This window comes from Halyomorpha halys, unplaced genomic scaffold (assembly GCF_000696795.3).
Source record: "Halyomorpha halys isolate HHAL.00 unplaced genomic scaffold, Hhal_1.1 Scaffold2027.1, whole genome shotgun sequence".
NCBI classification, from domain to species: Eukaryota; Metazoa; Arthropoda; class Insecta; order Hemiptera; family Pentatomidae; genus Halyomorpha; species Halyomorpha halys.
This window is the reverse complement of record NW_027114511.1, coordinates 43,557-60,384: the sequence shown is the minus strand read 5'-3', so window position 1 is coordinate 60,384 and position 16,828 is coordinate 43,557. Positions and strand designations below refer to the sequence as shown.

Below are 16,828 nucleotides of genomic sequence, written 5' to 3'. Positions count from 1 at the left end.
CAATATAAAAATAATAATAATAATAAATATTTTATTATCGATTCATGAGAAATTTATTCTATTCTAAGCCATTCATGCAAGAAACCAAATACTTTATCAGTCTTAGGAGACATTAAAAATTATACAAGTCAATTTAGAAATTAACTTATGATAACAGATTATATCATTACTAAACATTTATGGACAATAAACTCTTGTCTAGGTTTGAAAAGTTTTGTAGAATTATAACTCTTGAATTTCAAAACTCCATTGATGATTAATTAAAGACCTTGTGATACTCAAATTTGAACACTGAAAATCATAAAAACTATTTGTTGTAGAAAAATATAACTGAAAACTTTTTAAAAAACTTGAAGAAGTATGTATATGCTTATAATACAAAATAAAATTAAATATTACACATGGAAACCATGATGCCCAGACTTGTTGGGATGGTACTTCAGCACTTTTGAATCGAAAGTGGTGTGGTTTTGAATCTGTACTGAGGTAGTTGACTTTTATTTTGTGAGGATTGGTACTACTAAAGATCGGTAACCTGTAGGATAACCTACATTTTCTATCCTGGTTGGAATACATAAAAATATAATTCCAAAAAAAAAAAAAAAAAAAAAAAAAAAACGGATAGTAAAAACAGAATGACGCTGGTGATTAAACACAGTTATTAATTATTTGTCTTCAAATTAATTTACACAGTTTATTGTCTTCTTTTCTAAGCCTCAACATTAATATTTCAGCAAGGAAAAAATAGAGAAGTAAAACATGTAAGATACAAAAGTCCAAAAATACCTGTGATTAATAAAAATAAAACAGTGCTCTTCCAATACGAGACTCACTAACTATTGACTTTGTTAACAACAACCTAGTTATAATCTGGTACAATATCAGTTGTCTAATGATTAAATAATCTCAATAGCTAGTTATAAATTATTTAGTTTGCCAAAAAGTCCTAAAATAGTAGGTAAGGATTAATTACTACTTATAAAATTTTCTATCTATTGAGCAATTAGTAAGCGATAGCTGTGATTTATTTATTTCTATAAATAAGCCAACATATCAATAATCATGTGTAAAGGTTTTAGAAAATAAATTCTTACAAAAATATGAGAAATTATGGCAAAATAAGAATAAACAAAAGAGACATTTAGTCCTGGGCAACAGAAAGGTTTCTTCAGATATTATTGTCACATTACATACTAAATTTGATAGACATCAGAAAATATATTAATTTTGTGTCTAATTTATTAGTTATTGTACAATGTTTAGTAATGATACCATTTCTGGTTGCAATGAATTTACTGAATAATCAAGGAAATTTCTAATAATTAAAAAAAAATAGGAAACATATATTAAAATAGATATTTTGTAGATTATAATATATTCTGTGATAGTTGTGACAGATAATCCACAATTTGTATGGATATTTAATTTTGTGATTTAGTTTAATTTATTAATGTTTCTTCAGAATTAAGTTTTTTTTTTTTTTTCATTTTAGTATGTCTCAATTTTACACCAAATTTATTTAACTCAGTATTGAAATCAGGAGTTAATTTTTATTCACTTGACCTGCTTTGTTCTTCAAAACTATTACAGATCAAGTGAATAAAAATTATAGAGTTTTACTTTCAATACATTTATTATTTTTTTTAAATGTTCAAACAACCTTAAAATAAGAAAAGCATTATTAAATAATGAAAATGTTAAGTAAATATAACAAGACAGTTTCCACTAATACATCAGTATTTTACAAATAAACTAGTACTGATCAGTCATTCAAAAAAAAAAAAAATACAAAAACTAATTGCAAAAAGTTTAGGCATGTGACAAGAATATTTAAAAAATATAGATATATAATACTTTGAGAAAAATGATGTCATGACTTTCATACAGATGCTTCATCTATGACAGTGATGACTCTATTGGGAGCACCTGGTATCAGTCGCCACTTGCCAGGTTTGGAAGATGCGTTTTCCTCTTCCGAGTGCTTGGCCAATGACCAGCGCCTACCCTTCCGGTCCATAATGACAGGCATCTCAGCAATGAGATTGTTCTCAAACTCGCTGAGCATCAGATAGTTCTCAACTTTGTTGCATGACGTGATACAGTCCCCGATAAGATCCAGATCGTCCAGGATGTTGTCTGGAAGGTCCATATCAGCAATGCCCTCCTCAGATATGCAAGTGAGTTCTGGCTTAGGACCTCCACCTCCGCCTGCTGCCGCAGGTTCCACTACAACCTTAACAGAAAGGATTTCAAGTCATAATTTTTAGACTTGTTTAGCAAAATAAATCAAATTCTTTAAAATATTAGAATAGAAAATTGTGATGATTAAAAAAAATGTTTTCTACATTGTGCTTCCAAACCTTCACAAGCTATGTGTGATAATTAACTCATAAATAGTTGTAGAACATTCAATTCTAAACTAAAGGAAACATTGCAAGTGCTACAAAATCGCATCAATATAAAAACAAATACATGTGGTTTATGATTTATATTTATAGCTTTATTTGTTTATCTTTATTTATTCATACATGAGATTAAATACTTTTAAGATAAACTCTGCTAATATCTGAGAGCTATCAGTTATCCTGGAACTACAGTTCAAAACTATTTTTAAGGCCTTTAAATAGAAATAATTAGTTATAACCCAATGGCTTAAGTTCCAAAGATTTTTATTCATAAAAACTTTATCATATTTCTTTTCAGGACTTTATTTTATACCTTTTATCCACTTATTTATTTTTTATATCATCTGAACAATGTTTTGGGTTCTTCTGCCCGTTATCAAGTTCTACAAGTAGAAATATTTATGATCAACCATTTTACAATTAACTTATTGTTACAATCAACAAATTTACATTGTATGTTAATAAAAATATTTTGTACACATTCACATACAAATAATTTAATATTTAAATATATTTATTTATCATATTCATATATCATATATATAAATACATTTACTTCACAAATTTATTACCATTTATACATGTTTCTGACTAAGCCAAATTTCCTAGTTATATATATATATATATAAAAAAATAATTAGGAAATTTTGTTTAGTCTCAAAAACATTTTAGATGTGTAAATGGTTACAAATTATTGAAGTGAATGTATGTATAGTTAGATATTGAATTATTTGTATGTAAATGAGCAAAAACTTTTTTATTTAAAATGTAATGCAAACTTTGTTAATTGTAAAACTGTTGAGTGTAAATATTTTTATTTGTAGAACTTGATAGTAGGCAGAAGTAAAAGCCTGAAATTTTGTTAGGTTGATATAAAGAATAAAGAAGTGGATAAAGGGTATAAAATAGAGTCCCGAAAAGAAATATATTAAATATTTTTAATGTCTTTTATAAAATGACACTGAACCTATGGGTAAATGTATGAAGTAAAGGCTGATCTTGCTGAAATGGGTTTTGATAATGGTGGTTGGAAAGAGATGCTTAGATGATGATGTCAGCATGAAACCTTCAGTTTCATGATTTCTTATATTACTACCACTCATAAATTAAATTCACTACATTATAGATGACCATTACGATGGGTGGATGGGGAAAATGTATTTTCTTCTTTTAGTTTTTTTTTTTTTTTATTGCATAATCATTGATATTTTTTATTTAATTTTAATTGATTTGTATTTTAATATTTGTGTAATTTTTTTTATTATTTTCATAATTGATTTTTTTTCTATTCATTGTTTTATTCTATGAGTGATTTGACTTATTGTTTCTGTTCATCCTTGTCATAATTTTTTTTTTTTTAAATCCTCCCTTTTTAATTCAATTTATTCATTTTGAAGAAAAGGAAGAAAATAAAATTATGGATTTTTGAGCTTACAAGTTCTTCTGGCTCTGCAGTAAACGAAGGCCTCCTACGCTGAGGGCACACATCAGACTCACAGTTCTTGTCCACGCCAACATGTTTATGATGTGCCCTCCTCCTATGGCAGTCAATAAGAAACAGCGCTAAACTTCCCAAAAACACACAAGTTGCACTGAAGTAGTAGCCCGACTTTCCTCCATATTCTACATTGATGTAGCCTAAAAGATTAAAATAAGAGTCACATATAGATAATTTATTAATGAGTTGTAAATAGTTGACCGTAGATTACTGATTGGAGAATATGGTTGGGGGTGCAGCCAGCAAAGAACAATATAAATAAAAAAAAAAATATTTATTTATGCTGACATTCGATCTGAGTTTCAGGTCTTCATCAGGGAGTCGAGCGGGGAATGTTGGCTAAAACTAAAACTGAGTTTTAGCCAACATTCTTATTTGTTGTTATTTGCGACCATCTTCTCCAATCGATAATTTATTAAGTTTATTGCCGTGTAATGGCACTCATTTCCTAAGGAATAAGAATTTTCTTAAACTAGAGCTGAAAAATATTTTTCATCAGCTAAAGTATATTATACATTGTCGATTGAAATGTTGACTGAGAATAAATAATAATCTACTCCTTCCAAGGACAAAACCTCTAGTCATGGCAATAAACTAAAAATATATAACCCCTTTTTGCTAACCATTGCAATGAAGATTCAAAGTAGAGTCAGAGTTTCTACACCTAGTTAACATAGGTGGTCCTATGTAAGCAGCAATGTATACAATCAATATGTATATATATTGTATATATATAAACTTTTAGAATTTTAGGTGAGAAAAAAAATCTAAAGGATTTCTTCCCCTCTCCTCAGTTATTTCAATAGGTTTTATTTATGTAAACCAATATTAAAAAATATTAAAGTTAGTATTAGTATTAAACTCAGAAAATAGATAACAATGGATAGCAAAAATAAATTAAAGAAAGGTGATTTACCTGTAATAGGAACTCCCAAAGCAATTGGTATTGACTGTGAAAATTGTACAAATCCCCAAGTTCTTGCAAAATTTCTGGCTCGAACTCGTTCATAAGTGTACACTTTAAGTGTGTAATGGTATCCTCCACAGAATATGCCATAAATCCAAGTGAAGAAGACATATCCCTGCTTGCTATGGGATAGTGTAGTTAGAGCTAGTATCGCCAGTCCGCAGATGAATATAGCAACCTGAGCTAAGTACTGTCTAGCGATCCTGCACTCGGCAGAATTGTTTATCACTAAACAGCCGAATCCCAGGCAGCCAAGAACCCATCCAAGGCCAAGATAACCTTGGAGGAGAAGGACTGAATCTTCCAGACCCTCGTCTTCAACATGGTGGGCCTTCAAACAATAAAAAGCCATTAAAAAAAAAAAAAAAAATCAATAATTAGTAAATACTGCATACTGCAATAAGTAGCAATATTAAAGAAATTCTAAAATAGAATATATCATGCATCTGTAACTTCAAATTTCTAATGACAGAAGTTTTATTAAATCTCTATTAAGGAGCAGACAGCCCCCCAAACATCAGGCCGAAGCAATAGACACAATAAATGATTTACCAGCAAAATATGTTTTAGGAAATTCCCTTAAGGCTTCCATGTAGACCTTGGCCAGTGTCTAATGTTGAACATTTTTTGATTTTTTTTTTTTCAGTTGGTACATGTTTATAAAAACCAATTCATATAAAATCAATTTTGTTACATATAACTAAAAAAAATAAAATTTGAAAGACTTTTTTTACAATTCATAATCTATTATTTTGACTGCTATATTAAGACCACTGAGCCATGAGATACTCCCAAAGAAATGAATCTATTCAACATCACGAGATTAACAAAGCAGTTATTTAAAGAGCAGCCAGGGCAAGATTAAGCCAGATAGGCCATTGTCTAATTTGTAATGAGAGTCTAACAGGAAGTAATCAGTGCTACAAACCTAAAGAATGAATGTACATGGAGTTAATTTGAAATGTATATTGAAACATTTGTGAGTAATGATGAGGGAAGTAGCATCGAGCCAGCTGTTTTTGCCTCTCAGAGTAATTATGTTTTGTTTTAAAGAAAAAATTTGTGTACATCTTATAAACTTATGGGGTAAATTATAAGAAGCTTAAAAGATAGTTATTAGTATAAAAATTGAATCTATGTATGGAATAAAGTACAAACATTTTTTAAAATAATTTATAAGCTATATAGAAATTTTTTTTATTCATTAACAAAAATCCAACACTCTTTTTATGTATTATAGAGATATAAAAGAAAAACGTGCCCTTAGTTTATTTGTGAAATAAAAATTATTAAAAAAATAGTAGATATATTTTATAAAATGCGATTTAACAAAAATGCTAGTTAGTTCTTTGATTTAATGTGTGGATTCAATTGGGAATAAATTCAATTTTTAATAATGGAAAAATGCAACCAGGAATCAAGAAAGATAAAAATAGTTTAATATCATATTGAAGTTGGTAATTTTGAAGTATTTCATGGTTATTGATTACAAAATATTCAGTTGCAGAATGTGTCATATATTCAGTAGAACTATGGAGAACATTTTTTAGAATCATGCAAAGTTTATTCTCAAATTATCATTTAACAAATGTATTATGATAAAAAATAGTCTTCCATATAAATATTTTTTAATCAGTAATGTATCATCACCCTGGTTTGACAAGGTTCTAACAAAATTAGTAAAATTGTGTTTTCCCTTTTAAATCAATCAACAAAGCTCTTTCACTTCCAAATAAATATTAATAAAGTAATGTGAAAGACAAATTTTAGAAGAAAATTGTATCTTTGTAACTATGTTTCTCACAAAAAATAAACGTTATACCAGTTAGAACCTTATGAAACCAAGGTCATGGTATGTTATGAAATAAAATTGGTTTATTCAAAATATTGGTATTTTTATACATAATCTCAACAAAATTATAACTGATCTAAATATGATTTAAATACCTTACTTACCAAATAAAATATAGGAGTATTGATGCCAAAGGCACTAAGACCTGTTGAGAGGAGCAAAATTCGAACAGTTTTGCTCTTAAGTGTACCAAAGTCAATGAATGGTGGTCCATCGTCGACTTTGTTCTTGTCTTTGATCTTTCTTTTTTGATTCTTCAGATGAAGAATAGCTCGGCGTTGAGGATGGTACAATGATGCCGATCGGTAGAATGTACCGAGGAAAAAGGTCATAAAAACTGTCACTGTGACAGTCTGCAGACCAAACCGCCAACCTATTGCACTTCAGAGAAAACAACAAATTTAATTTATGGTAGGAAATTTCAGCTTCATTTTAATGAGTTATAAAGAAATAAATATCATTATAGACATAGGATGTAATTCATAAACAATAAATTAGAAAAAAAAAATTTAGGTATTAATGATACCTGATTCAAATTTACTTGATGGTGCAAATTTAAAAAATAAAAATAAAAAGTTAACTTTAATTTACACATTTAGTAAATTAAATTTAAAAAAAATAGCATTAATTTTATCGTTTATGATGAAATTGTAAAAAATTAAACATTGTAAGGCATAATTTAATGGATAATTAAATGAAGAACATTAAAATATCAATTAAGGTGCATAATGATAACCAGTTATAACTTTTTAATTATAAGTCTGGTGATGCCTATTTCACCTAGGGATTTGGGGATAAAAAAAAAAAATTAAACTCGTTAACAAAGGAATAAATAAATTGACATTGAGTAAAACATTTACTTTTTAGGAACATACCCAATAGCTGATTTGATAAAGAAGGACATCACCGCGATGCCAAGTCCGCTACCAGATACTATAAATATTTCCACAAGTTCTCGCCTTCTTTTGAAGTATTGGGCAACCATCAGTGTGGAGCAGTCTCGGGTCATGGATACTCCAATGCCTTTAAAATGGAAAAGTACATGTTTAATTTTATAATTTAAATTTAAATTCAAATATTTGCTATATATAACACTCGATATAGCAAATGTACTATAGATTTAATAGTTTTTCATGCTTTATCATTGATTGCAATTTCCCGTTCATGAAACATATTAAATCTTCAATGGCTTGATCAAGCCAGATTTAGTGGGTTACAAGGGTTAAATCAAGAAGAGATGTTAGATGAGATAGATAAATTAATCAACAAGACCATATATAATTGAGATTAGGGAATTTATTTTATGAACAACCTTGGCTTAATATGAGAAATAAACAACATACTAGTGGAAATCATTATTTTGTTTAAAATGAGTTGTAGATAGTTGACCATTGATAAATAAGTGTGAAGAAGATGGTTGTGGGGGAGGGGGGAGTGCGGTCAGCAAAAAAACAAATAAACAAAATATTATTTATTCGTACCGATGTTTTGACCTGATTTTCAGGTCTTCATCAGAGCTATAAAACAAAAAGAGATAATAACCATCATTCAGAATAACCTAAAAATATTAAGAAATAATAGACTAACAAATTTGGAAATATATATAACAATGAATTGAAAATATAAAATAGTTGATTAATAACCACAGAATTAGACAGTATTAGACTGATAACAATATAAGATGAATAATATAATATAATCTCCCATCTTCTCCACTTATTCTGTTTAAAATTTGATAATTAAAAAAAATTTAAATATGCAAGAAATCTATCATAGGAGTTATGAGACCCTTCAGATTAAAGACAGCTCTCTTAATCATCCTTAAATTGGCTGCTAGAATATTGAACATTTTTATGAGCCAAGAAAATATAGTGTTGGCTGTTGCCACTGTAGGCTTGTTACTATAGACTTGTAACTGCAGAAGTGCCGATTTGATTCCGGCCTGGGCGGCTTAACTTTTATTTTGTTGTGGCTTCACGGAATGAATACTTGATCCTTCCACTTTTGTCACAATAGGGTGATAACTAGAAGGATGACTCGCTCCCCTGCCTCTGTTTGTAAGAAATGACCAGGAAGAGAGGGAACAAAAAAATATGTAAAAACTGAGATACTAGTTTCTAAAAATAACTTGACATCAAAATCCATTGATGAAATTTCAGAATTGACATGTCTTCTGTAAGGTCATAAAATAATTCACAGTTATGATTTGAGGACAGTATTATAGTTCAGGGGAATAATTTACCCCCTCTTTTTTTCTTTTTTTTTTTCAGTACTAGTTATAATCAGCAATATGTCACAGAGTTTATGGAAATTTCAGTGGTCCTTCGTCAGGTACATGGTTCAAGTCTCAAAATTCCAAATATTTTCCAAATAAAAAAATAACATTTAAAATAAACAGTTTTCATTTCTTTATTTTCTCAGCAAAATAAAAATTGAATATATCACTAAAATCTAATTAAATATTAGGGAACATGGTAATTTAGTGGATAAGATGCTGTGCTACTAACTTTACAAACTCAAGTTCGAATCCGACTGTCGGAGATAATTATTTATTCTTTTATCGTAGTCGTGAGTCAACCCTGTGGATTCAGAGAGCCCTCTGGGGTCAATCTAGCCTCATAAAGTGGTTACCCTTTAAAAATCTGATAGTTGAGCATGATCATGTACAAATCACCTCCTTGTAAAACCATAGTTCAAGAAACAGTAAATCCTAATAAAGTACTGACCCCAGACTCATCTATGAGTTGAAGGGGTACAGATCTTATTTTAATTTTTTTTTTCAAAATCTATCTCTTTAAGTGTTTCATTTCACACCAACAAATTTGTTTATTTTATTGTACATCGACATCAGTGATAAAGTGCTCGATCTTTCTTGAAGCATTGTACTTCACAGCTCATTCTTGGTTTGTTTTAATTTAATAATTTCTGGCGTCCTCTTCTCCCACTCTAGTGGATTTTTTTTTGTTTTGTTTTTTCTAACCTCCTATTTATTTTTATTGGAATAATTACAATATACATTTACTTAATCTAAGAAAATTATAGATACATATATTTACAATTCATCTTGTTTTGCCTGGTGGCATTATTAGATGGAGAGAACATTGTCCGCTGAAGGTGGTTTATACATTTAGTGGCTTGGTAAGGGAGGGAGAGGAGGGGGCTAACATAGAATGGGGAGGGACCATTTGGGCTGGTGGACTCTAGTGGATAGAATAAGTTGGGTGTCTATTTTGATAGCATTAGGCATAACCCCACTCTCTCACTTCTACCTATATACAGTATGACCAATTTGTGAGATAATGTGATGACTTAATTGTTTTTCATCAGCAAATGACGAGTTTTGATCGAAATGATAACATTTTCTAATAAAAAAACAACAATTTTTTTAACTTATTAATGTGACAATTGTAAAACAAAGCAATTTCCGCAGATTTTAAATATGTTGTATTTATAGAAAATATATGAATAACAATTAATTTTTATAATAATAATAATAATATTTTTCAAATTATACTAATTAATGGATTATACATGACTTATTGAACAAGAGTTTGCTGACCCAGTATGGCCCCGTAGCTGATGAAGACCTGGTGGAACTGCGTGGCGAAGGAGGTGAAGAGGATCCCGAGCGCAGTCACGAGGCCGCCCATCACCGCCGTCAGCCGCGTCGACTTCTTCCTGCAGAAGGCAATCGTCACAGGCGACACCAAGAGGGCCACGGCTGTGGACATGGCACCCACCCAAGCTGCAAAAAAAAATCACACCTGTATAATATTATAGGTAATTAACTATGTTTTCATGGTAAAATATGGAAATGTGGGCATCAGTACTTGTTTATATTAATCATTTGAATAATTTTAAAGTGCGCGTTTAAACTCATTCTTCAAAAAACAGAATCGTATTTAGCATTTATTTACATTATTTGATGCTGCTATAGCTCAGCATTATTGGATACTAAGTTGTTCAGGATGAATTCCGTTTTTACTCTAACCCTCTATTGTAATATTAGTAAATTAGAGCTCCCACACAAGAAACTGTATTGCTCTGTCTAATACAGGAAGACATTCGTAGAAGACTCAATATTTCTAGGTAGTGTGGTTGTTTTTGACTTTATGCAACATGTTGCAGCAGACCAATTGGCATCCAGGTACTTGTACTAAAACATGGAAGACCCGTTCAGCATCCTGCTTTATTTCTCAAGCCGGATTCACTTGGCAGGAAAGTATGGAAACGAGAGCACCAGTAATCAACATTCACGTTTTGAATAATGTTTAAGTTTGAGTTCTTCGTCAAGGTAGTATCCTTGGTCCCATCCTCTACACCGTCTATAAAGCTGACATTCCAACCAATCCTAACACTATCCTCACCACGCATGCCGATGAAACATGTATGCTCGCTGTTAATAATAACCCATTAATTGTGTCCCAAAATCTCCAATCCCATATCACAGCCCTCGAAGATTGGTGTCGTAATTGGAGGATTAAGATAAATTCCAACAAATCCCATCAAATCACCTTTACCCTTCGTCGTAAACCTACTGACTGCCCTACAGTATCATTTAATGATGTTACTCTTACCCCTGTTGAACAGATCCGATACCTTGGACTACATTTGGACAAACGATTAACCTGGAATCCTCAACACCAGACTGAAAAGACAGAAGACTGCACGTCGATTTCGACTATTACATCACTTACTAGATGACATCTACATGACTGTAATAAGGCCAATATTGACATAAGGAGTTGAGATTTGGGGCTCCACTAAACCTTCGAATTCCTCTCGTATTCAATCCTTACAATCCAAAATCCTTCGTAAAATCCTCAATTCTCCTTACTTTGTCACAAATAAAATCATACATAAAGACCTTAATGTTCCCTATTTAACTGATCTAGCGCGAACCAGATATCACTCCTTCCATTATAAACTCTTTAACCACTCAAACCCCCTAGTTTCTAATCTTGCATCCTCTTCCATTCCTGACAATCCTCCGAGGCGCCTGAAAAGAAGATGGCCACGAGACCAGCTAATGTAAAATGTCATTAGAGTGCTACCAATGGGTAGTTTCTCTACACGCCTGTAACACTCCAATTTAACTTAGATCAGATTTACTAAATGTATAATAATGTACAGTTGTAGCTATAAATAAATATTAAAAAAGTTTGAGTTCTAACGCGTTCTGTAATAATAGTATTATCACAGGTTTAATAGATACCACCAATTTACAATATTCCAACTACATTGCAGATTATTTTTGGATGAAAGTGGATTGGAACGCTAAGTAAATTAAATTTTGCACTCTAGTTCAGCCATGTTGGATCCGAAGTTGTTCAAGTTGAAGTATGTTCTGTTGCCCAAATCCTTGAGTATGATCTAAGCGAATAGCAGTTTCCAAATAAGAAACTGTACTGAGCCCTTAAAACAGGAAGGCGTTTGTAAATAAACTCAAAATTTCGACAAAATGCCTTTGTTTCTGATTTTAACAGTTGCAGCCGCTCCACTAACCTAATTAATGCACCAAAAACATTAAGCCTTGCTTTTTTCGATTTGAATGAAAGATCTGAAGCAGGAGACACGTACTCAAAGAAGGAATGCCAGTACATAGAGGTGCATTTATGTCTTAAGCCGTTTGCTATTAGTGTTCTCACAAAGAATGTGAGAACAGAATGTTAGCTGTATGATGGATCTTGTTGTGTAATTTCGATTGATCATGATAAGAACAGGATGCAATTTCCATAATGATTACTATGCTTGCAGCTTAGGAATAAAACGCCTAATTTCACGTCAATTTTCAGGTAACTTAATTGGATAATTAAAAAAAAAGAAGGTGGTAGACGATAAATATGTTGTATATAATCTTTGGTAAATTTAACTTCAGTTCTTGTATTTTTCATCACGTAATTTTAAATTAAATTATTGAGACATAATGTTTCCTTTTAACGCTTAAGTTCCTAAACCGTCAGAAAATTCAATAAGTCCTTACTTGTTCCCTTTTACATGAGGCGAATGAGGAAGCCCTGCAGGTAAAAACAATCATCAAGCGTAACTATTTTAACTACTCTGAAATGTGGAGCTCAAGAATTTTCAGTAGCTGTCCAAACTAAAACCAAGCACAATTTAAGCCAACACCAAAACAAGATATTGTTCTCGACTCTCTGGCATATTTTATAGCTATCCAATACACAGATACTACACAAGTTACATAAATAGGTATAGGTATTAATAGATTCTTTTCCTTGCGTTTAAATAGTAAACAATTATTAAAATATGAATTATTGTTTCATTGGTGTTCAGAAAAAGAAAGTTTTTAGGATTGGTTGGAATGTCAGCTGTATAGTGAGAGAGAGAGAGAGAGAGAGAGAGAGAGAGAGAGAGAGAGAGAGAGAGAGAGAGAGAGAGATTAAGGAGGTCTAGTGATGTGACGTAAGTAATTAGGTTAATAAGTTGTAACAACTACTCAGGTTACGAGAGAGAGAGAGATATGCTTTATTCATCTATGCTGCCCAAATACATGGGTTTGCTGCATTACACAGCATACTTATCAATCCGTGATCGGACATATATAAATTACATATTTTTACAGGCATAATAAAATAGAAAACTTTTTTTTCCCCAGTTTTCTTTTACAATTACAAATTTCAGTATACACACCAAATACAAAGATTTCAATTTATTCCTTTTTTTCTCTTTCCCCTTCTTGTCCATTCCATTTCACAATTTTTATTTCATTTGATCGACAAATTCACTCTCCCGAATTCCCCATCTCAGATCCTCCCCAGTGATCCGCTAAACAAATTCATTATTAGACCGCAGTGTGAGATCAAACCAGAGAAATACTAGTCACAGCAGTAGATCAGTCTACAGTAAAACAAACAAATAAATACATTTTATCAAAACAAAACTAATAAATGGATTGAAAGGAAAATATAATAAAAAGTTGGTTAAAAGAAATACTTGATTGGTTTTACTTAAGACAAAAATAAATAAGAATTATATTTTATATTATAGTAAGTGAAAATATTTCCGCGCCTCGCAAGAGATTTTTGGATTCTTAAATATCCGAACTTTCTGAGTTCGACCATAGGCTACCACAGTATCTCCTTAATCAAGCTCTATAAGAAGACCATAGGCTACCTAGAAGTGGTTTATCAGAGTCCTCCGAAGTCTAGTCACGTCTGGAGGAAGAAGGGACTGACAGGGAGTTATTTAGCAGCAGAGGGATACTGTATTTATGGGCCTCCATTGTGTCCATTCTTCGCATCGCTATACAGGGGCACTCTAATGACATGTGGCACGCTGCATCCACAACCGGCAAGAGTCTTCAGCAGTCTTCACTTCCTACGTGACATACTTCCATTCAACAGAAACAATTTCTTATCATAAAAAATGAACCAATATTTCTTATTTTATTTATTTATTAACCTCTCGGTGGTAAAATGGAGCTACTAGCTCCAAGGACATAATTATTTATTCGGTTACTGTAGCTGTGAGTCAATCCTGTGGGTTCTGGAGGCCTCCTGTGGCACATCCAGCCTCTATGAAGAGAGTACCCTTAGTTAAAAAAAAACTGACGGTTGAGAGTGTTCTTGAATAAAACACCTCCGTAGATAACCATTGTTCCAAGAACAATAACTTCCTATTCGTTGTCTATCAAACTCGAATTCTAAACTTTGTACGATCACAATATTTTCCCTTAAAATATATTCCATATATAGGTAAATGAAAGTTGGAATGTATTATCTATTTTATGAATATTATACGAGAAAAGAATAGGTATTAAAAAAAATAATGGAACTTATTTTAATTAGTTTACATAATAAGGAAACATTTGGTATTTAAGAACCTAATTGCATGTTTACAGAATTCTTCATATCACCCTAAAGATAGATACAATCGTTTCCATATAGCAATGAATATTTATACATTTTATATAAACATGGAAAGTAACAAATAATTATATTATTTTATTCGTAAACTTTTCCCAGTATTATACTTATGAAAAAAAATGTTCCATTGTGAATTTCACCATATAGCTAAATAAATAATTGATAAACACTGGGAAAAGAAGAAAAAACATTTTCGCGAAATCAGAAATAACTTGGAATAAAGTGAAATATCAATATTGAATGTTTGTTCGCGTGATTCTTCTGTCATCATTTTTTTATAGCACTGTAAGAAATGTAGAAGTTGAAGACATCTCGAGATATTCCTAGACGGCTTCTGAGATTTTAATTTTAAGTGTACTGCATGGCAATTTGCTCTACAGTTTAGACAAATATTAATATTAATAGTAATAATAAATTTTAAAAAAAAAACAATATTTTGGAAAAAAATAAAAAGTAAAAATTAATCCTGGCTCGTTTCATAGGCATTAATGCTCACTGTGGCAAAACCTTACCATACTAATTTTTCAAATGAGCTTTCCAATTGACAGACAATTAACTCCAATTTAAACTTTTAAATATAAGTGAAAGAAATATTGCCGTCATAAGAAAACTACGGAAGAAAAGCAGGCAGACTTTTTTTTTTTTTTTTTTCAAAATTTAGTTAGCAGGTGAAAATAGATTAAAGGAAGTATTATATCTGTACGACGTCAATTGTTAAATAATTATTGTTATTCATTTGAAATATTTTTTTAAAAGTTTTCCCAAGAATTTTTATTTTTATATTCCTTTTAAGACATAAAAATGTTATAATTATTATAAACACAAACTTCAATGATCCACTTTAACTCTCCACATTTTATTTTAACACACCTCCAACGTTTGGGCTCTTAGTCCATTTTCAAGGAGACAACCTTAATCATTGATATTAAAATTCATTAAATTGTGTTTTTTCTGGCTAATTGCCCATGTCTTATGTAAATTTTTTTTTTCCTTTTCTATTTGGTGGATATTGTTAATGAGACTATATGAGACAAATACATATATAAACACAGAGTTTAAAGCATAATGAGTTAACATTAATTAATACAATTAGTATGGGTTTCAGTTTTCGATATGAAGTTGTATTTTTTAGTTGTTGATAACAGAGAATGACATTAGCTTTTGATTAGGTGAAATTAATTAGTAAGCGATGTAATTGAATATTTTTTTAAAACAAAAGTCAAATACTGCGATTCTTAGGACCTTTTTTTTTTGGAATTAATGTTACTTTTTTCATTTCGAACAGGATATATAAAGAAATATAGATTTTCTATTAACGTGAGAATCTGTAATTCTTTAACACACAGAACTTAACCTATAAACTTCTTCTATTTTTTTTTTTTTATAAATTTTGCAATATGGAGGTGAATTTATATCGAGCATGATAAGATGCCAAATTTTATTTAAAAAAATAAAAATACGATTGGTTAAATCTTATAATGACAACTTAAACGTAATGAGGTTGAAGCGGAAGATTTTCCAAATTCTAAACCGCCCAAACTAAGAACAAGATATTTTATAAAGATATTCGCTGTAAGAGCAATGAACTTGGGAGTTGTACAGATAAATAACTGCGCTATTTCTGTCCCTCCGAAGTAATCGTCTTCCTCAAGTCTTCTAAACTTTAAAAGGTCCAAGTTGAAAGCACTTTTTTACAACACCGCAAGGTACTTTAAAATGAGTGCTTGAATTGTTTTAGGAGCCACGGTTGAGTTATCTTCAAAAATATATAAAAGTATAAACATTTATAAATTTAAAAAAAATAGAGATAGACGTATATTTGTAATATTTGTAAAGAGAATTAAATATATTTGTAATTTACTTACCTAGTATAGTTAAATCCACTCTATTCAAATAAATAACTTTGGAATTTAAGAGTAACTGATCTGTATATGTAATTACTGTAGGTAACTTGTCTAATTGATTTATAGCCATGATTTTTTTCTCTTAATTATTAACGATTTCTATTTATTTATTGCTATTTACAATTACAACTGTACATTATAATACATTTAGTAAATCTGAGCTAAGTTAAATTGGAGTGTTACAGGCGTGTAGAGAAACTACCCATTGTAGCACTCTAATGACATTTTACATTAGCTTGTCTCGTGGCCATCTTCTTTTCAGGCGCCTCGGAGGATTGTCAGGAATGGAAGAGGATGCAAGATTAGAAACTAGGGG

The 16,828-nt window shown here is 30.7% G+C and overlaps 1 protein-coding gene across 1 annotated transcript; it reads right to left on the bottom strand.

The window, feature by feature from the left end:
- Window positions 1–83: 83 nt before the first annotated feature.
- LOC106691000 (monocarboxylate transporter 2) lies at window positions 84–10,467 on the bottom strand (the record flags this gene model as incomplete). The annotated part of the gene is given in 6 exon segments (XM_014436636.3): window positions 84–2,233; window positions 3,841–4,043; window positions 4,820–5,201; window positions 6,827–7,103; window positions 7,598–7,745; window positions 10,282–10,467. Coding segments are annotated over 6 exon segments (1,536 nt in total). The 3' UTR covers window positions 84–1,879.
- Between the last annotated feature and the right edge of the window lie 6,361 nt (window positions 10,468–16,828).